At 35.2% G+C, this 23,658-nt stretch overlaps 1 protein-coding gene across 1 annotated transcript; it reads left to right on the top strand.

The window, feature by feature from the left end:
- The first annotated feature begins 654 nt into the window (after positions 1–654).
- LOC110699041 (pentatricopeptide repeat-containing protein At1g76280-like) lies at positions 655–23,336 on the top strand. The gene is made up of 15 exons (XM_021876531.1): positions 655–800; positions 1,178–1,312; positions 1,414–1,474; positions 1,658–1,715; positions 2,567–2,760; positions 3,241–3,348; positions 5,473–5,655; positions 8,567–9,082; positions 12,575–12,667; positions 12,768–12,941; positions 16,032–16,259; positions 17,133–17,273; positions 17,358–17,546; positions 21,314–21,433; positions 22,270–23,336. The coding sequence occupies exons 2-15, from the start codon at positions 1,299–1,301 to the stop codon at positions 22,669–22,671; spliced, it is 2,481 nt and encodes an 826-aa protein (XP_021732223.1). The 5' UTR covers positions 655–800; positions 1,178–1,298; the 3' UTR covers positions 22,672–23,336.
- The last annotated feature ends 322 nt before the right edge of the window (positions 23,337–23,658 follow it).

Here is a 23,658-nt window from a genome sequence, read left to right as displayed (position 1 = left end):
ACATAAAAAAATTTATTTGAAATAAATATTTATTTTACATATGTCCCTTGTATTAGATATATTATAAAAACATAACCATTAATTACAATGCTATTTAGATCTAACTAATTTTGAATAAGAGTATAAATTTAAGTAAATTATGCAATACGAAGTACTCTTTAAGTGGGAGTAATTATATTTTGAAGCCAAATAATATCTCATAAATTCATCATAATATAATATATGGAATATAATATAATATAGTAATTGTTTTAAAAAAAATTATTGTAATAATTTAAGGTAAAAAATAAATATAAATATAAAAATATGATGTCATTAACTAATTTAAGCGGGAAAATTTTTAACCATAACTTGACATGTGTACAATTTGAAAAATAATAATGATGTCAGCGGTTGTTGTTTTAGTTTATTTATAGATAGATAGATAGATTTGTTTCTAAATCATATAGGCGCCAATACTTAAGCGGATAAAAGCAAAATTGGTGTTTTAAATTTAAATTCATTATAAAGCCCAACCCGTCCTAGACCCATAATTAAACGATTGTATAGAGAATCGACCCATTTACTTATAAGACGGATCTGACCCAAATATAACTGGGCAGGTTATTTATTAATGGGGCTCCAACCCATTAAGTTGAGCTCTGTCAATAAAAATCAAAACAGAAAACACGGATGAACTTGAACATAGCTCTGCCCAGTGAATTGCTCTTGCTCTCTTGCTCAGTTCTCCATTGAAGCGCATTCAAAATCGCACTTGAACATCGCACTTGACGTTCTCCATTACAAATTATTTGTTCGAGGTAAGTTGTTCTTTTAGTAATTATCATATCAATTTCACAATCTAAGATTATGAAAGATTATCATATAACCAGCGATTGTATGCGTTGCTAGAAATTTGATAATTGAATCACATATCCCTAAAAATTATGAGCTTTATTTGATAATTGAGTCAAATTTGATTGCTAATGTATTGCACAATCCTTTAATGTTAGGATTTAACTATAAAATTAGACCTTATCTTCCTAGCCCCAGGGCAGCCGCTCCTCCTGCCCTGGCTCTGCTAAAGTTCTGGAATATGTTTGATAAATGTTTGAAATACCAAAGGTCAATTATTGTGAAAATTGTAATTATATGGTGGTTTTATTGATGAGAAAGGTCAAATGGTTGTGTCAAGCAGGAACTTTGTTCGATTCGTGAGCGGCGAATGTGGAGAGATTTGGCTTTCAATGCTCATTTGCTACAAAAACTGCTCAACTAAATCTTACTGTATGTTAGGCTATGCTGTCTGAAGTTCTGGAATGTATCGGACGATGTGAGAGCTTCTTTACCATTCTTTTTGTTTATGTGCCGCCTTTTCAATGGTTGTCTTCCAAATTGTTCTTATTGTATGGTTTTAATGTTCTTGCTGTACAGATTAAAGTGCCCTCGGCGGTCCATTGCTGAATTGTTTTCTGGACCATTATTGCCAAAAAGGGTATACATTTTCTGGTCTCTTAGACATACTTGTTTAGGTGTAAGCGGCTGTGTTACCTAGATAGGTTTTATTTGATTGCGGCGATTATTAGACTAAGTTGTCAAAGTGCTCCATATATAAAGAAATGGAGGAACTAAGATATAATGGTTCATGGATCATGATTGACTTTTTATGCTGATGCAGGGAAAGACTAATGGACATCTTATGGTGTATTCATTCCAAACTATCGCTGGCACAAAAGGCAAGGGAGAATTTCGTGGCTGATCTATTTTTTTTCTTCTGATTTTGATATATATATATATATATATATATATATATATATATATATATATATATATATATATATATATCGCCGTGTTGTATTTAAACAAGAACATGAAGGGTTTGTGAGGGGTCTTGTCTACTCAAGATATCGTCAAATTTATTTTATTATTGTCATTCTCATAAATAAATGTAACTGTAAACGTTGGAAATGTCCAGAGCTTTCCTGCTTCACTACAGTTTTACACCTCGCATGTTTTTACATTTTCAGTTATCTGGTATCTATATTCTATTTTCTGGTCTCCAAGCACAATGTTGCAATTGTTTTTGGTGTGTTCATTGTTATAGCTTCTGCGAGTTTGATGGATAATCATTACCTCTCTGAGAGTAAGTTTAACAACGAATTTCTAGAAAATAGAACTGTAGTAAACAATTGTTGACTGCATGCTCATTGCAAGCTACAGATTCATGAAGATTCATGTTATTACTTTTTATCACTTTACTTTTCAGGATAGTATTATAATAATCCTATTTGGCATACAGTTAGAAGCTTGGCTTGTGCTGTATCATTTCAATAGTGAACTACTTTTGCTACTAATAGAGTCATTTGAAGGAAAATTGTATACCATAATGCAACTAAAAATTTAGTTGTTTAATTGTTCATATGTATGTGCTTATGATTTGTTGCAGATTGAATTTAAGCTGTTCATGTTAGATTATTTAGAACTTTAGATTGCTTAGAAGTTAGTCATTGCTATAATGCTTTTATTTCTTGTTCTTTTCTCTTGTCATTATTGTGGATCAAACTTTCAATTGTGCTTTTGTTTGCAGATCTCTTCACTTATGGCTGCATGGGAGATACAATCACCAATTCCTTAGGTGTTCGAGTAGTCAGTGCTCTTCAATTAGGTCACAGAAGCCAAGCTTCTTATATGCTTTCGGATGCTGGTGCTGCAATCCATGCAATTAATGCTGAAGATATTGTTTACATTCTTGAATACTGTGCAAGATTACCAGATCCATTGGTGAGTGTAGCTATCCTTGAGACATTTTTATGTTGTGAATGCATTGTCCTCAACACTGTATAAAAAAAGCGCGTCTAAGTCATGTCTAGGGGCTAGGCAAGTAAGATAGGGCGCATTTTATGTTCTAGGTGAGTAGGTGAGGCTCTTTCTTTGAGGCGCACCCGAAGCACGTGGATCTTTTATAATGCTTCTTTTTCTAAGAGGTGCACCAGGCAATTTTACTCATGTGTTGTAATTTTAAAATCAGATTTTCTAAATTTTTACTCCCATGTTTTAATTTTAAATGGTGTTCTAAATTATTACTTATGCAGATGGTCTAAATTTTGATTATGTTCTAAATTTTGAATCACTTTTTTAAAATCTTTAATCATATGCTGTAAGCCTTCACTCATATGTTCAAGTTTTATTCACGAGTTTAAAATTTAAGATGAGTTCTCAAAGTGTATTACTCTTTATTAATGCATCTATTACCTGTTGCAGTTTGTTATGGAAATTTGGAGGGTCCTTGAAGGACATGATATTGCTTTGAACTGGAAACACTATATTCTTATTGTTCGTGCTCTATGTAATGGTGGTTACTTGGAAGAGGTATGGAGTTTTTGTCAACCTGTATGCACTTAATTTGTTACATACATTTTATCGGCATTATCTATATTTTTTTGTTCAAATTAAAGTAATAACAATTATTTAAGTGCCAAAACTTATTCATCCTTAAAGCAGGACTAAACCAAACAAATTTTCTGCACCCTATAAAACTCTATTTGACATCTAAGACTAGCATAATCTAGAAAGGAAGAATTGCATCGGAAGCAGTATGGATATAAGATAGTAATTGTCTCCACTATCCATGAAAAAACAAAGTGTATAAGGGGTTTGAACTCTTCTTTGCAAGCTTGCAACTGAATGTTAGAAGCTTTTCATGAGGACTGACCAACTGACCCTGTAAACAATTTTACTGAGGTTGAGACAACCTTGTGGGGCTGCCAGGGTATCTTGTAAACTCTGAGTATCCTTGTATCTTATCACCCGAACATACCATAAAACCATAGCAATTTTTCACTGTGCAACTTAGTCTCGTGAGGATAGTAAAGATGATCATGGCCTCATGGGGCCCCTTGTCTTCTCTTTGCTTACATCGTTCTGTTAGCAATCTGTAAGTGTTGGGCGTAACTCCCAAATCCTTAGGGCTTCTCCTACATGTGTTGGAACTCCAAAGATTCTAACACGATTCATCAAACTTTTGAGTCAATAAGGCCTTATTGTCTTTACCTGACTCGACACACTTAATAGCGCTTGTAGTCCAAGGGAATGAGGAAGTTTCAATATTTTCAACGAACCTTATTCCCACATCTAGCCATGTACTCTAACGACAGGAGAATATAGTTTCCCTTATCATTGCTATAATACTACCTTCGTTAATGGTTATCCACAACTTTAACCAAAAATGGACGCTAAATATTGTGTGCAACATTTCCAAATGTTTCCATCTTTAGTGAAAAAATTACAAAATTACCTTACTTAAAACTTTATAACATCAATTACATTCTTAAAAAATAATTAATTAATTACTAATCTAACCTAATTAATCTAACTACTTTCAAATTTAATTTATCTCCCCCAATAACTCATTTATATCAACCAAACTAGTTCAAAATCATCCAATTTCTCCTCATTCATACACTAATTTTTCACCTTCTTCATCTTCCCCATTACCTTTCTCTCTCCTCCTTCAAACTCATTCCAGATCTGGTATGACGAAGAAGAAGACGACGTAGGATGTTGTTAGAGGGTTGGATGGGTATTCGGTGGGTGTGGCGATTTCTTAGGTGGTTTTGGGTTCGAATTGAGGTGGGTCGAAGTTCTGGGTTCGAGTCGGGGGTTTAGTTTCTGGTGGGTTGGTCGTTTTTGGTGGGTGGATTTCGGTGGGTGGTCGCTTTCGGTTGGTGGTCGTTCTCGGTGGGTGGTTTTCGTAGGTGTTCGTTTTCGGTGGGTGGTTGTTTTTGGTGCGTGGGTTTTGGTGGGTGGTCGTGGATCTGGGTTTGGTGGGTGGGTTCTAGTGGTTCTGTCGGTGGGTTTTGGAGACCGTCTTTCTGGGTTTTGGTGTGTGTTCGTGGAGGTGGTGGTTCCGTTGGTGGGTTTCGATGGCTAGGACGCTGGATGGTTCTTTCATTTTTTTTTTCTTAAGATTTGGATTGATTAACTATTAATGACATACCCTTACTTTTTGATAAACACCATTAAGAAGTTTTGCATTGGAGTCTATTCCTCTCCCCAAAGTTGCACATATCCATTAACGGAGGTAGTAGTATTTTGACCTTGATGGACTTCGCTTCCTTAGTTCCCTTCTTCGTGGCCTTGATTTCTTCGTTGTTCATCACTGGTGGTTCTTCTAGCCAACCACCCATGCCTGTACTAGGCTGAACACCTTAGCTTGGACGGAAGGGATGCATCTCTCTTGGCTTGGACAAAGGAGGTGCTTTGGAGATGTATTGCAAACTAACATTCCAAACTTGCTTGTTTATCTTAGCTCATGAATTGCTTGAATCATGTGGCAGTGCACAGCTTCAGGCTGTTGGTAACAATGTACCTTTTCCAGCTGTGTGTTTTTGTACTTTGCAATACCCATTAATTATTAATTGCTGATGTTAAAATTTTGTATTGCTGATGTTCAGTTAAATCTTATTATTTTTTTTATCTATATATTTTTTCCAGGCATTTCATCTGGTGAAATTTATAGGAGAAAATGATCGTATAAGTTTTATTCTCCCTCTGTGCAATACTTTTTTGTCAGCTTGTACAAAAATGCAAGATGTGGTGCTTTTTAATCAGTGCTTGGATTTGATGGAGAGCCAATGCCTGGGGAAGAATGAAGTTACATATTCAGCACTTCTCGAGGTATATAAATTAATTGTGCAATAAAATAAAGGAAATTTTGCAAAAAACCACCTTTTAAATCTTGTTTTTTTTGCATATAACCACCTTTTAAAAAAAATGTTGCAAAAGACCACCAATTTAAAATTTTTTGTTGCAGAATACCACTTTTTAAGCCAAATTTATCAATTGTTTTACATTGAAATGGTGGTAATTTGCAACAAAAATTTTAAAATTGGTGGTCTTTTGCAACATTTATTTAAAAGGTGGTTATATGCAAAAAATAAGATTTAAAAGGTGGTTTTTTTGCAAAATTTCCTAAAATAAATAATCATTTTCACAAGATTAATTGTTAAAGTTTAGAAGTTTTTTTCTACCCAAAATATACTGATTTTATTTAGTAGTTTATTTATTTTATCTTTTGTCGATTAAATTGCAGTGCTATTGTAGGATATTTGAAGGAGAAAATGAAGTGTGCTAGAAAAAAAAGATGAGCTGAGGAAAATGGAAAATTACTACGTATTTAGAATTAGCAAAAGCCAATTGTATATGGTAACATGACAAGAACCAGACTAAATAATTTTTTAAGTATTGAGAGTTGTGTCACCCATTTAAGCTGTAGAGCTAATAGAAGTCAACACAATCATTTCAACCATTTCAAGTAAAGTGTTTGAATACCAACGAGTTTTTGAACATGAATATGTCGCCAACCTTTTTGATTAAACTTATAGATATTTCAACACTCAACACCAAAAAAGTCAAGACACTGCTATACTTGTACTAATACAATGAACCATAAATACTCTAAAAGGTCGGAAATCCTAAACCAACTTGATGTTGCATTAGATAGTGATTTAATAGAGTAATTCGATATTAAGTCAACAATTCTAATCAAACAACTAAATATGAGTAGACGGGGATCAGTTTAGTTTCAAGTGTTTATTTACACAGGTTGGGATTGTATGAGGGGTTCTACAAGTTATCATTAATATGGGTGTTATATATAACACTACCTATTTGCTAACTGTAGAAATTAGCAGAGCAAAGAATAGGAGCAAGTTCTTTTCACTTCAACTCATTAGATGGTGTAAAGATTAAAAAGTAGCCCATTAGCACCTTATATGGAACTTAGAATTGAAGCCAAAACATGAAGTAATGTTACAAAAATTATAATTCGTAACCTGACTCATTAGCTAATTGCCAATGTCTGTGAAACCAAGCTTTCATTGGAATCAACACTGCAATAAACTGTAGACGAAATTAATGACCTTAAACTAGATTTTTGTCTAATTTTTCTTTCCTTTCCCTTTTCCAATACATATAATGTCTTCATTAGATCCCTGAGATATTTTGTGTGTATATATATATATATATATATATATTTGCATTGCAGCTTAGGGGTTGATGATTGATTTGCTGAGGTGAACCGATGCATTTATCATAGTAAATCCAATGTTAAACTTTGTGGGAGACTTAGTTCTGTCATACAAATAATTAAATGTGCAACAAATTAAGTGCATTCAATTATATCAATAAAGGTTTTTCAAAATTCTCATATGCTTCTTAGACAGCCCCCTTTATTAAAAGAACATTTTCAAGTTAGGCCTAAAATATAATGAGGTGCATGCTATGCGCTTCTAGTGTTGTAGCTGTTTTGTGTGGAAGAGAAAATTTCTTGGATTAGGTCAAGTTCTGTTATTGAGTCAGGAGGTATTGTCCAGAATGTGCTGTTCAAAGGAGAAAGAAATATGAAAAATACATATACCAAGTGTTGGGGAAGGTGGGTGTATGTGAGATTTACATGTTTTTCATCATAGTCTTGTTCTGATTTTAAGTTAAAGTAGAATATGGCTCCCTTATACAGATTTATTAGAGTAGAATTTTAAGTAATTAAAACATTTTATTTCTCTTTTTAAAAGTAAATTTATTATAGTATTGTAACCCATTATAACAGTTTTTTAGTGAAGAAAATCTTGTGGGGGACAAGACTTTTTTGACGAGAGAAGAGAGCCAGAATTTTATTAAGAAAGATTAGGGGGCATCAAAGCCACCGCAGCTACAACACAAGGGGGGACCTCTTCGATCCACACTCTTAAACCATCAAAAGATCTACTAACATTAGCAAGTATGTGGGCAACACCATTACCCTTCCTCCCAACAAAAGAAATATCAAAGGACAAGCAAATGCTAGCAAGATAAAAATTGTCATGTTGGACAAGACTAACCATAATGTAATGTTGATGATGCTTTCTAGCTTACTTCTGGGTCTGTACCCTCTCTTACTGAATCCAACATATTGTGATAGGATTATGCCTCCTTATATTTGTAAGTACTGTCTATTTACCTCTGTTGGAAGCTGGGTTTGAGTCTTATGGGGCATTTTATGCTTAACAATATAGCAGGAATGCAACAATACGACGCTCCTTATAAGTCATTACTTTATAGGATAGACGAGGACTAGATTGGTTGAGATGATAGCTCATGGGAATTATGAACCAAATAATTTGTCTTTTAGAGGCATATATTATTCGATGATCACTGACCACACCAAGCTAAGTGATAATGTTCCTACTAGTAAGTGTGGATGAGTAAGTGACACCTTTAGTCTCCTGTAGGGTGGGAGGAAAGAAGTTGTTGACCTATAGATTATGATTTATGAGCCAACATGCAGTAATTGTGAAGGTGGGGAGACAACATGATGCCTTTGCCTAAATTGTATGGTTCATGTAATAATATCATTTCTAATATTGTTCATATTAGTCATTCTATGATGTTGTTCAATATATATGTGTTAGCCTTTGGTTTGTTCAGTTTATGCTCTAGTTTTCTGGGCAATTTACTAGTTCTACTAAGTGCTATCTCTGAGGTTTTAGGATGACTTTATTGCCTTTTGCAGTCTATAGAATGGTTGTTTGTTCTAACTGACTGCTTTTAGCTTGCAGTTTGGCAGAAAAATTTGTCTGTTGTGCATGAAATTTGGAAAGAGCACTGCAAACATTATAAAGTGAACATTTTGTCTTTGAGGAAGTTTATATGGTCTTTTGCACGTCTGAAGGATGTAGAATCTGCATATAGAACATTGCAACATATGGTTGTTTTGGTGTCTAAAGAATACATCTTTTTGCGTGTATCTGTGGAGGGAAAGATTTATTGCCCAGAGCTGGACATTCCTATCCCTTCTGGTATTGTGGAGTGCTCCAACCTGCATAAGGACCAACTTGCCAATTCTGCCTCTTCTAATGGTGAAGAAATGATTATGGACTCAATTGAAGCTTTGCGGTGTAGTCCTTTACATGCTGAAGATAACATAAACCGGTCAGCTGTGATAAAAGGGCTCAAGGATCTGAAAAAGGAACCCATAAAGAAGATCCTGAGGTGGTCTTTCAATGATGTTATACATGCATGTGGTCATTGCCAAAAGCCTAAGTTAGCTCAGCAATTGATTGTGCAGGTAATAATTTTGTACCATTTCACATTCTTGTACTTTTTTGGTCAATCTGAACATACTTATGATGTTTAGGGAAGTGTCACACTGTAGTCATGCTTCTTCTAATTTTCTTTCTTGTATAATTGTCTTTAGAAGTTTAGAGTTAGAAATATTTTTGTAGAGAATATGTTGCCTTGATACCTAAACTTCACGAGTATTTTAGTAGATATAATGGGAAAAAATCTGCTCCACATTCAGATCTTCACTCGATCAAGTTGTGATTAAAATTTCTGGGATATCTGCTATCCGGCATTCTTTTGCTGTAGACCTTTCTGTTCGCCAACACATGGAAGATTTCTTACTTAGTGACATGTAGATTGCAGAAAAGCTGGGGAGGGGTTATGTACTGCACAAGCAATGGGAATTATTCGTACTCCATCTTTTTTGGCTATACTCACTTTCCGTTATAGATGCTCCCTCTGTCCCCAAATGATAGTCCCTTATGGGCAAAAATCACGGGAATTAAGAAACTTAAATAAAAGTAGTAAAATTACATTGTAAAGATAAATTTACACTGGGTACGTAAAATTGTAGAGAGAGAAAGTAATAAAAGTACATGAAAAACAACATTTACACGGGAAAGTTAAATTTGCACAAATATTGTTGTAATTGGAGGGAATTTTGATCAAAAAATTGATATTAGTGGTACTTAAAAAAAGCAAATGAGACTAATAATTTGGGACTAAAAATAGGCCATTAGGGACTATCATTTGGGGACGGAGGGAGTATATTATTATCCATTTTTTCTTTATCTCATAGCATTTGCATTGTTTTTTAATTCCATGGCTCTTACTTGACGGGCTTGCCCCATTTTCTCAACATTGAGAAATGTTTCTCAACATGGCAAAATGGTAAATACTAGCAACTTTATAAATATTTTATTCTTTTTTTTTTTTTATTGTGGCTGACTCATTCTCTCCCTCCTCCTTCAACCTTCCTTCTCTTCTCCAACCTTGCTTTCCCATTATCAATGGCGGATGAATTGCAACGCCATAACAAACACCATGTCCATCACCACCAGCATCATGCCCAAAACCACCGACACCACAACAAATCCTAACCTCGACATGGGCACCATCTCCTGCGGCTTCGCCATCGAATTTAACGAAAACCCTTAGAAAAAAAATAAATAAATTAAGGGCATGGTTAACCCTAAATGTTAGGTGTTTGTTATTGTTTGTGAGCTTTGCGTCCATTGTGAAAGAATTCTTCGATCTCCAAACTCCTTTGTTGAATCAACTCCATTGTTGGAGGAGAGAGAGTAGTGAGTATGGGGTTTTTTGTTTTGCTGAAAAGACACAAATACGTATTTTGCCCTTTATTCACCTTCTCAGGTGAAAAGAAACATGGTATGTTTCTCAGGTTGAGAAACTTGTATTTTGCCCTTTATTCACCTTCTTAGTTTTTATATTTATTTTTTTCCGTGGCTCTTACTTCATCTACCTTTGCACTCACTTTTTTCAAACTTTCCTAGAAATAAGAGTTACAGTTAGTGCTAGAACTGAAAAAATGAAGGGATTTACTTATTCAAATTGCAGAACTTTTCTGCTCCCAGCTCAGATATTCCTAATACTCTCACTCTTTCTCTGAAATACAAGGTTAGAATTTAGTTACTTGATCTCTGCTATTAGACCTTTAGCTCTGAGCCAAACAGCCTCAGAGAAATCATTTCTTGGGAAGAAGAATTTGTAAGGACTAAGGATTGATAACAAGTCTGCTGCTTCTAAGGATAAATGGCTTTTAAGACATTTACATAATAGCTGTAAATGTAGTGCATCAATGGATTCTTCTATAAAACACAATGAATATTTTGATTGCTTCTGTAGAACTATACATGAACTCTAATTTTTGTTAATTCACTGTCTAATGCTTCTCTCCAAAAGCAAATGTCTGGAGTGGTTTAGTTTTTGTACGGGGATGTGCTTTAAAGGAGTAAGTTTAACCTTACAATTTATTTTAGGGTGTGCGTGTGTGAAGATGAGATGGTTTTTGTCAGCCATCTCTTTCTCTTTAACACTAGCTTTGTTTGGGGTGAGTTAGTTAAACCTAGTAAGTGCAAGATTTGTTTGTGGCTTGGGAATTTAGAAAGGAGGATGAAGATGGCTTGGACTGCTGAAGTGTGAAAGCTGGTTTCTTTTGCAATTTGTCGAGCATGGATGGAAAGAATGGGTCACGCTATTTTTCTCACCCCCCCCCCCAACACACACACACAATGCTGTATTTGGTCGTGCTTCCTGGCTATTGGCTATGCTGACTCAGATACCCTCACCACCTTTTAGGCAGGGTCTATTTCTACCGGTGTTCCCCATACCGAGTTTGTACTTTGTAGTTCACTAGCGTTGAACACGACTTAGGCATCTAGTACTAGTAGTATAAACCCATGGTGCACTACCCATAGGTGTAGCAGACTGAAGAGTAGGAATATTTAATTCTTTAAAGCAGTTCATGCTATACCATATAATAACCCTAATTTAAGCAGCATTTTGCATGCCTTTGCAAAAACGCTCTTGTATACTAGTGTACAACTATAGACAAAAGTGTTCCCATTTGGCGGACTCTGTATGTGAAGGAATGATTACATCTGAAATTTGAAGCAATAATTGTTCAAAAAGGACAAGATCTTTGGGTTTTGTTGCCTACTCCTTTTTATGTGTACAAGGAAGTATTGATAACTAATATGCCCTATTTCAAAAAACTAATGATTTTATTCTTTCTATTTCCTTAAGTAGGCTTTCTTGGGTTTTAAATTGTGGCTGTGTTTGTGTCCTTTGCTATTTCCTGCCACTTGAGCTATTTTATTGCAGTGTGGTGATATTATAATTTGTTGACATGGCATGACTTGGTCATGCTGGTGATGTCTGGCTTGTCACGAGTCTGTATCACTGATAATCTTTTATGACTTTAAGATATTGGTTCAGTAAGCCTAGAAAAACATTACAGATCAGCCCATATGCTTACATACCTATTGCCATGAATGTGACTGCTATGTTCCAAGAAAAGTGTATTGGTTGATATGAAGTACCCATGAAATTGTATGATTTCTATCCTCTGTGAGGTAATTATCACATTTCCATGCTTCCATTAACCAATGAATTATCGTTACTTGCCTATTTAAGATAATCACTTATCCTATCTTCTGGCCTAGGATTTCAGCCTAAGTTGGTTATACATTTTCAAGTGTTCATGGTGTTCCTTGATCTGCTAATGCTTTTGGTGTCAATAGTGTTTCCTTTGAAGTTTGAACAAATTGTTTGTGATAGAGTGTAATATGATGTTGCAATGTGTCCTTTGTTTACTGCTCTATTGCCATACTTACAAGTCATCATTTGTTTTTGCTGTTTTTGACTTGCTTTATATATTGCATTTCTCTTCTGACTTCCATTTCTTTTGTTGTTTCAAGTCATTATATATATTGTTCAATACAGAATACTGAATTTAGTGTCCAAATATCTTTAGATGCAAAATCTTGGGATGGAACCTTCATCCCATACTTATGATGGTTTGGCCAAAGCGATTCCAAGGAGAGGCATCAGCGATACTTTGGAACTAGTAAGTTGTAAATCTCATACTTATCTGGTTTGCTGCTTGCTCTTGATATTAAATTTAATCAAGAGCACTGATTCTGCTGCCTGTGTGACAACATTTGCAGATGAAAGTGATGCGAGGTAAAAATTTGAAGCCATATGATTCCACTCTTTCGACCCTTTCAATACTCTGTAGCAGAGCTTTGCACTTGGATTTGGCTGAAGACTTACTCTATCAGATTGCAGCAAGTCCTAATGCTATTCCGTACAATGCTTTTCTTGGAGCATGTGATAGGATGGTAAGTAGATTTTTCTTTATTATAGCTCTGTTATATGGTACAATATGTTGGGCTGTAAAGCATTGCCACGTGCATAAGATGAATGTGGCGGAGATGCATATGTTGTGATGGACGTGTGGCCATAAAAGAAAGGATCGTTTGAGGAATGAAATATTTAGGAAGAATGTAGAGGTTACATCGATTGAGTACAAGATGAGGGAGAATCGCTTAAGGTGGTTTTGCCATATGAGGAGACAAAGTGAGGCTTGGTAAAGTGGTAAGGAGGCTTGAAGAGTTACGAAGTCTTTGGATCACGAGGGGTAGAGGAAGAACTAATAGGGAAGAGCGTGATTGAGAGTGGTATGAGTGCTTTGGAGATTGATGAAATATGGTGTTTGATAGGGCGGTGTGGAAGAACATTAACTTCAACAATGTGTCATAATTATATACGAATTACATACTTTTGTTTGTTTTATCTTAGTATTTACTTTAATTATTTTACCTAATTCGTGTTTTATGAACTTTATTCATTTCCTTTGTTAAAATTTTCTCAAACCTTTATCCTTTGTCTTTTACTCACACATCTTTACCACCTTGAAAATAGCTTACCACCTAGAAAACCAATCCTCGAAGTGGTTTTGGGGTGTTTTGAGGTGGGTCAACGCTGGAAAACTAGGTCAATGGTGGAAATCTAGCCAAAGGTAGTATTTTACAACACCTTACCTTTTATTAGGTAATTTTTTACAACATTTGTTTTAAATAGGTAGCTTCTCACAAAATTTGGGTTCTCTTAGGTAGTTTTTGACGAAAAATCCTTTTAATTTATTTCCATCTCACACCTCTTCTTTTTTTATAAACTATTAACTCCAATATTTTTTCTTATTCTTTTTTAATACTCAACTACCCCACTTACATCTTATTTTATCATAATGTCAATCAAATTATCTAAAACTATGATCAAAGTGTGATTCTGAGGGGATATGCTTTTTACTATAATGGAAACTAATTGGAAGTTTAAGATCCTTATTACTGTTGCGAGGCATGGATTTACACTTGATAATTTAGCTGGTATGCTATTAAGCTAGTTTGTACATTTGTACTTAAATTACTAAATCAAGAACAAGATTTTTTTTTTGTTTCCATTTAAAGTTAATATTCTTTGTAATCTTGAAGGCCTTTATTTGGAAGTATAAGAATTTACCAATTCTACCAACCCTAGGGATATGCAGGATTAATTGTAGATCCAAAACAATATAGTAAAATTGAGCTCTTTATTTTGGAAAGTGTTTCTCTTCTCGATGATGGAAGAGGGCGCATATGTCTTTTGATGCTTTGTTAGTTTTATTCAATCTTTTTTGTCCAGTTTTCTTCTTTTATACCCATCATAATTCCACTGGGTGTAGCCAAAAGTCTTAAGAGGTTATTAGAGACCTGAGGTTAAAATAGATTATCTTGAGGTGACAAGGTTGTATACTTGGGTTTTAGGACTATGTGTGGTTTACATCTTGGGAACTTGGTGTCTAAGAGAATATTCTTGCTGGTTTAGCTTCGTTATGGGCTTAAGCAGTTTGAGCTTTTCCAAAGTTTTATATAGGGAAGATGGCCAGATGTTAGGCTGATTTGTAGTTAAGTACTAGGTTAATCCCACGCCTTGCACGATTTAAAATATATTTATTTATTTTATACTTCCTATGTTCCCCTAATATTACAACATGGGTGGGGGGGCATTGGATTTTAAGAAGAGGAGAAAGATTGAGAGGAATAAAAATAGGGGTCCATGTGATGAGGAGAGTAAAAGTGAAAATATGTGCAAATAGAGAAATGTTGCAATATTAATGAAACTTCCTAAATGGTAATTGTTGCAATATTTGTGCAAGGAAGAAGTATAAAATCATTAATCTTTGTTCGAAAAATGTGGGGTTATAATTTCATTCATTTTTAGAAGAGAATTGTTTATTTAGCCTTAGAACTTCAGAGGGAAAAAAATTAATAAGGATGATGTTATAAATAGATATTTCACAAGAAGTTGACACATGTCCATTAATGATGTCAGCAATGACTTGTTTTAATAATAGCTATATAATATTTTTATAGTTTACTTCATGAGGACACCTTATTCTCCTTTTAAACTTTGTTCTGTGCAGTTCTAATGAAAATTTTCTTGTCAAAAAGATAAAAAAAAGTGCTTATAAGATTTTGCTTTCACTCCAAAATTGGATTTATCAAAATTTATTATTTTGAAGAATGGAGTACACTATGTAGAGGGGGTGTGGTTATGGCTGTCTTTAGATTCTTATTTGTAGCTGATAATTTTACAAACCAACGAATTTGTACTCTAGGCTTGAATAAGTCTTAGGTAGTCTAGATTTCAGGATTCCTTGTTGTTTTTCTTCTTAAGTGTCAGATTCTTGAAATTTACATCTAGTCCCTTTATGGAAAAAATGTCTTTGGAAGCCCATAAATTAAACTGGCGATTAGAGCTTAATTCTTTTTAGGGTGATGTAATAGTAGTCTTGTCTGTCTGTCACTCTTGTTGTACCTGTCCTTTTTGGAGTTCATGCTGGTGTTGGGGTGAATTTGAAGGGTGATGGTATATTTCTTGTGCTCGACTTAAAGCATGAACTAAGGGATCAGTTATTATATAAGAAAAATATATTATGGATTGAAGTACAGAGAAAGAAAACAAGCTAATCAAACAGAAAAACCAATATTACTAAGTATCCAAATTTCATATAATTTTCCCAATGGAGTAACTGTTGAATGCCCTTACCACCTTAGCCCATAACAAGTTAACAATGCAAAGTAAGTGACATTTTTCCGACAATGCTAGGATACTTGTGAAAAGACACTGTAGTATCAAACTGTTCAAGCATTCATTTCCTGTATGCCACGTTTTCTCGAGGGAACAACTTCAGGATAAAAACATGCTTGGAAGTACCATGACTCCATGAGATTCACTTTCAAAGAGGGTTGTTGGACTGAAATCTTGGCATAAAGTATTCATATAATTTGATAAAGCTGAGGCTGGTTTCCTATCATCATCTTGATACTTTGCTATTGCTGAAGAATTGCCTCTCTATTATGTAATTTTGACACCACTGATATCTGTAGGATCAACCTGAACGTGCTATCAAAATGTTGGCTAAGATGAGAAAAGTGAAAATTAAGCCAGATATCAGAACATATGAGCTGTTATTTTCTTTATTTGGGAATGTCAATGCCCCATATGAAGAAGGTAATTTGTTATCGCATGCAGATGTTGCTAAAAGGATCAACATCATAGAAATGGATATGCTCCAAAATGGAATTCAGCACAGTCAGTGTTCGATGAAGAATTTGGTAAAAAAAAAAACTTTTATTTTTATTTTTAATTGTGATATGGTTTTAACTTTTCTTCGAATGTAATACTTGAGGCTTTATGCATTTTAATATATTATCATTTGTGTTACCAAGTATGTTGAAATACACTTTCTTTCTTCATTTGTGTTAAAATTTATTATGATCATTGATTAGTGAGCTTCTGATTGTGATGATGCTCTCTGCATATTCTTGCAATTTTGTTAACAAGCATTGACCGTGGTTTCTTATCTTCTAAGATAGCTAATTCATGTGTTGTTGGTGGACAAAAAAGTTATTAATACACTTTGTATTTCACTGATTGATTTTCCTGCATTGCAATTAGAATATATATAGACTTTGGTTTAGCGTCTTCATTATTCTTGTTTGGTATACATAGATATGTGACAGCCTTGTGCATTTTTCCCATTGATTTATTTCACTGCTCTCTCTAGCAAGTAGCAACAAAAGGACTAAAGAATTGGTTTGAATTATTAGCTACTCTGAAGTTGCTGTATCAAAACTGATAAGGCAGAAAATTGTTAGCTTCATTAAGGTTCATCTGTCATAATAATTTCTGTAATAGCATCTGTAGTTTTAATTTATTTATTATATGTTGAATTTTGTAAAGTTTCAAGTAGGTTTTATGCATTGATTATAGATGTGAAACAATTGGGCGCTTTGTTCTCCTGGAACACATCATGCTCTGTGCAATCTATCATCTGAATGTAATGTATTAGGTTTTCTCCTCTGGCTTCATCTTTTATGAAGTTGGAAGCCTTGTTATTCTGAAATGTATCATGCTTTTATGTATTGTATTATCCAAATATATAATGTTTTCACTTCAATTCACCCCTGGGTTTCTCTGTTCTGAAGTTAAAAGCCTTTGGCTCAGAAGGGATGGTGCAGGAGCTGCTAAAGTACTTGCATCGAGCAGAAAGCCTGTTTTCGGTCAATAATTATCTTGGAATAGATATTTATAATACAGTACTGCATTCACTTGTTGAGGCTAAAGAGGTGTGCTCTTCCTACAATCTTCTCTATCAGTGAGGAATCTATTTCTCCATTGATGACTGCTTTAATGTTTTGCTTCTTGTGCAGAATCACAAGGCAATTGAAATTTTCAGAAAAATGAAACTGTGTGGGATCAAGCTTGATGCCGCTACTTACAATATTATGATTGATTGCTGCTCAAATATTCGCTGTTTCAAGTCTGCATGTGCTTTGGTTTCGATGATGGTTCGTGATGGCTTTTCTCCCCAGACGTTAACATATACTGCACTTATAAAGGTATTGGTTCATTAGAATTTCTCTCAAAGCATAGTGATTATTAGTTTTTATTTGTTTACGCTGGCATAGTATGTGGATTGACCCGCTCACTCTACATCTCTAACCATTGTGAATCTAAGCTAGAGGTAAAGCAAAGAGTGAGAGTATGAGGTGGGCCATATTCCTCACACAATCAAATTCATACATTTTCATGTGAAGTCTGAGCTCATTTGCCTTCAATTGTAACGCTAGGATTAATTCGTGAATGGTGTTGCATTTTGTACTTTGAGGCATAGGCTTTTGTCTGCCACCCTGCCTTTGGGCATTTCCTTAAGGAAAAATTGCCAAAAATAATCCTTACTTTGCTCCGTCCGCTCAAAATAATCCCAATTTTTGATTATTTTTTAATAATCCCAACTTTATACTCTATCCGCCCAAATTAGTCCCAACCAGTAATCCAACTTACAATTACAAGTTAGTTACCAGCCACGTGTCATTCTATAATTGGCTAAAAAAATTATAAAAAAAAAAATCAAAACAAAAAATCAAAACAAAACCACCAGGCCGCCCAAACGCCCTCCCCTTCCCCCGGCGCCGGTGTTGCCCCGACTAACCCTCCCCCTTCCCCTTAAACCATCATTCCCACACCCTCCAATTTCAGGAATCGTTTGGGATCGGAGGCAGTTTAGCTCGATTGTCGAGAGGGTATTTCTTGGAGTGAAAGGACGATGATTGAAGGTGGAGATGACTTGAAGAGAGAGATTGAGGGATTATACGATTGTCGAGATGTTGTTGCTCTTTTCTTCGAGCGGTTGACACATCTCTTTAATGGCGGATGGTGGTTTAAGGGGAAGGGAGAGGGTTGGCGACCGGTAGAGGGATAGGGACGGGGTTGACTGTTAATAGTTGGGTCCGGTGCCGGTAAGGGGATGAGGTGGCGCCGGCCGGAGAGGAGGTCCTTGGAAGGTGCTGGGGGTTGATGGTGGTTTTTAATTTTTTAATTAATTAATTAGTTATTAATATTAATATTAATAATAGCTTTTTTTCTTTCAAAAAAAATTATACTCTCTCCGTTACGAATTACTCGCAACAATTATTATAAATGGCCGGTACTTATTACTCGCAACAAAATTTTTTCTTTCCTTTAATGGTAAGTTTTTTATTGTGATTTTACAACATTACCCTTACTTATTTTTTTAAACATCCTAATTAAACTACTGATTTAACCTTGTTAACTTAAACTTAACATTGATTAAACCATTTTTACCAAAATAATTTCCCTTCCATCTTAATTCATCATCATCTTCATGGGCAACCACCACCACCACTACTACCACCAAACTCCACTCTAGTTACGATTTCTCTCTTTGTTCATCTCCCCCGATCTCCACCGCAACCACTGCCGGTTTCCCGTTGCTATTTGTCGCCGAAAGTCGTTTTCTCTTCTCCTCTTGTTGTTTCTAAAGCTTAGATTTGAAGGTTTTATGGTATTAAAGCTTAAATTGACAATAGAGAAGGCATTAATTTGTCATTTACATCCATTTTGTTGGTTAGTCGATTGTGGGTTTTGGGGTTCTAGGTTTGAGTTCGAGGTTGTGGGTTCTGGTTTTTTTGGGGTTCTGGGTTCGATTTCGAGGTTGTGGTTTCTGGGTTTGAGTTCGGGGTTGTGGGTTTTAGGGTTGTGGGTTCTGAGTTTGGGGTTGTGGGTTTTGGGGTTCTGGGTTTGAGTTGGGTTTGAGTTCGGGGTTGTGGTATCTAGGTTTTGGGGTTTTGGTGGTGGGTGGTGTCGTGGTATTAGGTGGTAGTGTTGGGTGGTTTCGTGGTGCTAGATGGTGGTGTTGGGTGGTTTCGTGGTGCTAGGTGGTGGTGGTGGTGGTGATAGGCTGTTCGTGAATTCATGGTGTTTTTTTTTAATTAATTTTTTTTAAAAGTTTGATTAAAACTTAAGTGTATGCACTTATTTTTTATTAATCATGCTTTCAATATTTTGCCTAGGAGTCCGTAAACTCCCTCTTTGTTGCGAGTAACTCGTAACGGAGGGAGTAGTTTATTTTATTTATTTTTGACCAATCACGTGGTGACACGAGTAAATTAAACCTTAAAGAAAAAAATCTTACCTGTTAACTTGGGACTATTTTGGGCGGATAGAGTATAGAGTTGGGATTATTAAAAAATAATCGAAAGTTAGGATTATTTTGAGCGGATGAAGCAAAGTTGGGATTAATCCCGTCAATTTTTTCCTTTCCTTTATTACTTTCAACCTTTTTTTTCCTTATAATTATAGCAACACTTGCCTTTTGGTGGTCAAACTTTAGAGATAAATTCTACATAGTAGCCTAGTATGTTTGCAAATTCCATTTGGTGGTTTTGTAATTTTATATTTTTGCTGTTTTCTTTCATGGCTCTTTACTTTTACAATATAACTAGGATGTGCCAATTGTAATATACATGGCTAATTTAGGCTTTAAATTTAAAATACTAACTTACCCGTATAGTTAATGCGTTCTACAACCCCCTAACCATGTGGCCCCCTTGCTTGGCCCAACCAAGCCTACCAGGCCACCACCCCTACATCACCACCTTTGGCCCACCACCTCACCCACCGACTACATCTGATGACCATACCAACTTTGGCTACCACTTCCTCCCCCTTTGATCTTCATTGATTTAGTGTTAAAAGGAATAAACATGAATATATAGATAGGAGTGAAGGACTCAAGGTGAAGGTAGTTTTCAAAGGGTTAGGTGGTCATCTGGAGAGTTAAATGGTGGTTTTGAAAGGTTGGGTGGTGGTTTTAAGGGTGGGGTGGAGGTTTTTAGTGGGTGGGTGGTTTATTTGGGGGTTAAGTGGTGATTTTTGGTGGGTTTGGTTTTGGTTTTGGATGGTTGGTTGGGTTGGTTAGGGGGTTGTGGTTAAATGATGGGCTTTCCATTTAAATGAGCAAAGAGGGCACATTATGTGTACTTGCATAACCACAGGGTCACTTGAGAAAATGACAAAAAAAAATAAAAAAAAGTTCCACCTAGCGGGATTTGTGATAGTATGAAGCTACCATCTCGAATATCCCATAAATTACTGTGTGAGATCTTGTAAAATTCATTAGATGTGTAGATTATTTCACAGTATTTACTGACATAAATATATTACTATGTAAGATCTTGTAAAATCACTTGTCAAAGGTTTGCATTGGAGTCCGTGAAAAAGAAGGTGTTGCTATAACAAAACAGGGGTAGTATTTTTTGATATGAACTTATTGTGATAATAGATCTGTTGCTTATCTTTTCTCCCCTTCTTTCCTTTTGGATAACAAAAATAAGTTAAGTATGTTCATAACTGATTGTATGAAAGCTATACCTAGATTATTATGGAATTGTGAATTGTCAAGCTGTTGAGAGCTTTAGTTTTATCTATAATTTTAACCCAGTTACCTTTATATATACAGCTGCGATTAATATTGATATCACTGCTATAGTGATATGTGATGTATCTAAAGTAATTTTCATCGGTGGAAAGTGCTGTACTGTTGTTTTACGATAACTTGACTTATAATTACCTCTAAGAGCTTTTTCTTTTTAGAGGTGTTTGCTTTTCAAAAGTATATAGTTTCACCAAGTCAAAAATATGATATAAATTGCAACCCAAGCTTTAAAGTTGTAATCATGTTTTCTGGTTTGTTAGTTCTTGCTACAATATTGGTAGTTCAATATTTCAATTCCGTTGCACCTGAGTGCCCAAACATCTGTGATGTAACCTTTTGTGTTTGCTTTAATTCTCTTTACGTCTTCAGATTCTGTTGGAATATGATGCTTTCACTGATGCTGTGGATCTTCTTGATCAAGCTATATCTGAAGGAAAGAAACCTGATGTATTGCTTTTCAATCCCATTCTTCTAAAAGCAAGTTTAAAGGTAGGTATTTATTTTTGTTTTGTCAAACATATATCCTATTTTAATTGTTCAATCTTTTGTTATACATGTAAGGGTAGTTGGAACCCCTACAGACTTTAAGCAAAACAAGAGTGGCTTAGAGAGGCTTTCTAGTTGAAATGCAAATGGTCAATAGCTCTGGTTAGCGCTTTGTTTTGGCTTGGTGATGTAGATTGTATTCAACAGAAATCAGATTATGATTCCCTAGTATATAGATCGGTGCCTTAAATACATCTAATCTTTAAGGTTCCCTTATCTCTGCTGTGAAGTGAAGCAAGCTATGAATCATGTGATTGCATATTTGCATTTGCAGTTCCCTCAAATTTTGAGGATCAATGTAAAGTGTAGCCAAACGTGGCCCTATCATCTAATCCTATTCTATGCAATTTGTTGTCTGGACTTTGTTTCAAAGTCTACTGGGAGCTTTTCAATCTTCTGTCTATCTATATCCAATAATAAAATTATAGCAATATCCAAGGTAAGGCTGATAGATTCACTCGTTTACTGGGTGCATTGCATCTTCCATATGTCTATATTTTATGTTTATTGTATTAGCACGATTTGCTGCATCTCTGCTACCTTATTGGAAAGTTGTATTATATTTTCCTGTCTTGTTTGAACAAATGCTAAAATATGCTTTCCTTTATATTTCCCCCTCTTGTCTTTGTTTCTTTTAGGGCTAGCAGTTTAACCAATATTTTTCCTATTGCTTTCTTTATGAAAATGCTCAAATGCCGCAAGGCAGCTAGTGTGTAACCCCTTCTTGCTTATGATTTTGAGCATCTTGTGAGTACTTTTGCTTTCATGTAATGATGCAGGGAAGGATCGATGTTATCGAGACTGTGGTTCAGGCAATGCATCGGGAGAAGATCCAACCAGATCAATCAACCTGTAGTTGTGTATTTAGTGCTTATGTTGAGCGAGGGTTTCTAAGCACTGCAGTAGAGGCGTTGCAGGTCTTGAGCTTGCGAATGATCTCCCTAGATCATGAGACTCTCGAGGATATGAGAAGGTTGTATGAGAATCTCATTCTTAGTGAAGAACAAAATGCTGACACACATATATTACAGATGTTCCGAGATTCCGAGCACCTTGTTGCTGCTCTGTTGAATCTAAGATGGTGCTCGTTTGTTGGGTCCTCAATTTCATGGGTGCCTGATGAGAGTCCATGGGCCAAACGACTTGTGAGTGTTGCTACCCAAACAACAGATGTCTTGTGATAGAGCACATGAACTTTGACTGTCATATGGTGAATTGGTGATGAAGCTTTTAGCCAAATGTGGACTGGCTTGCCATGTATGTTGAGGTTTCTTTCTCAATATCTTGTGTTGTGCTGGTGTCAAAGTGAAAATGAAGCATACAATGCAATTGAAATGCTCTCATTAAGTCATCGGCTCTTTTCCTAATTGGAACTGCAGTGTTGTGCAAATTTTGTTCTGTCTGCATCACCCGAGGTTTCTTCTTACATGTTTGGAGACTGGTTATGATGGGATTGAGAAGTGTTTACTGGCTGAAAGGTTTTCCTTTCCCTGCAATGAACAAGGAGAAACAATGTCATACCAAAGAGTTTCCAGTCAGTCATGTTTATTTGAATGATGACAACAGCTCGATGGCGATGTGACTCAGTTGATGTTTTGACTTTCTTACAGGACTCAGATGTACGAAGTATTTACTTTGGTATTTCAATATTAAAAAATACAGTGATGATTAGTTAATAATGGCTAAAGCAGTACATGTAAAGGATTGTAATTCTCTTTTTTGGCTGAAATCTGTCTTAATTATCTATAGCAAATGTTAAAGCATTCAAGGAGCACCATTTGCTCGTCTTTTTGTAATGATATTCTTCGCACTTGTATATGGCTGCTAATTCTGGTTAAAATTTAAATTTCTACTACAATATTTTTTCAAGAATAAAGATACAAATGTTTTTGCATAACTTAAGCTTTGTTCTCTTCACACTATTGAACATATTCTGATTTGATTTTTTTTTTCTTTTCAAATTTTGGTTTGGTATAGTTTGGTGTTCTAGTCTGCCTCATGAACTCAGTACTATCTAATCTGGTCTATTTTTAACATGGATGAATATTCTGCTTTTTTTATTTTTATTTTTTTATTTTTTATTTTTTTTTTTAAGTGCGCCATATGAATGTTTTTACTAATCACACATTTTTTAAATAAATATATTTTGTGTTTTACCTAAGAAAGAA

Source organism: Chenopodium quinoa, unplaced genomic scaffold (genome assembly GCF_001683475.1).
Source record: "Chenopodium quinoa cultivar QQ74 unplaced genomic scaffold, ASM168347v1, whole genome shotgun sequence".
Lineage (NCBI taxonomy): Eukaryota > Viridiplantae > Streptophyta > Magnoliopsida > Caryophyllales > Amaranthaceae > Chenopodium > Chenopodium quinoa.
The sequence above is the reverse complement of the archived record's forward strand: the minus strand, read 5'-3'. Positions and strand labels throughout refer to the sequence as shown.

Bases quoted from the DNA above. Each gene is read 5' to 3' on its own strand.
- LOC110699041 (XM_021876531.1), top strand. The intron at 1,475-1,657 runs GTATACATTTTC...ATGCTGATGCAG, and splicing joins GACCATTATTGCCAAAAAGG to GGAAAGACTAATGGACATCT. The intron at 2,761-3,240 runs GTGAGTGTAGCT...TACCTGTTGCAG, and splicing joins CAAGATTACCAGATCCATTG to TTTGTTATGGAAATTTGGAG.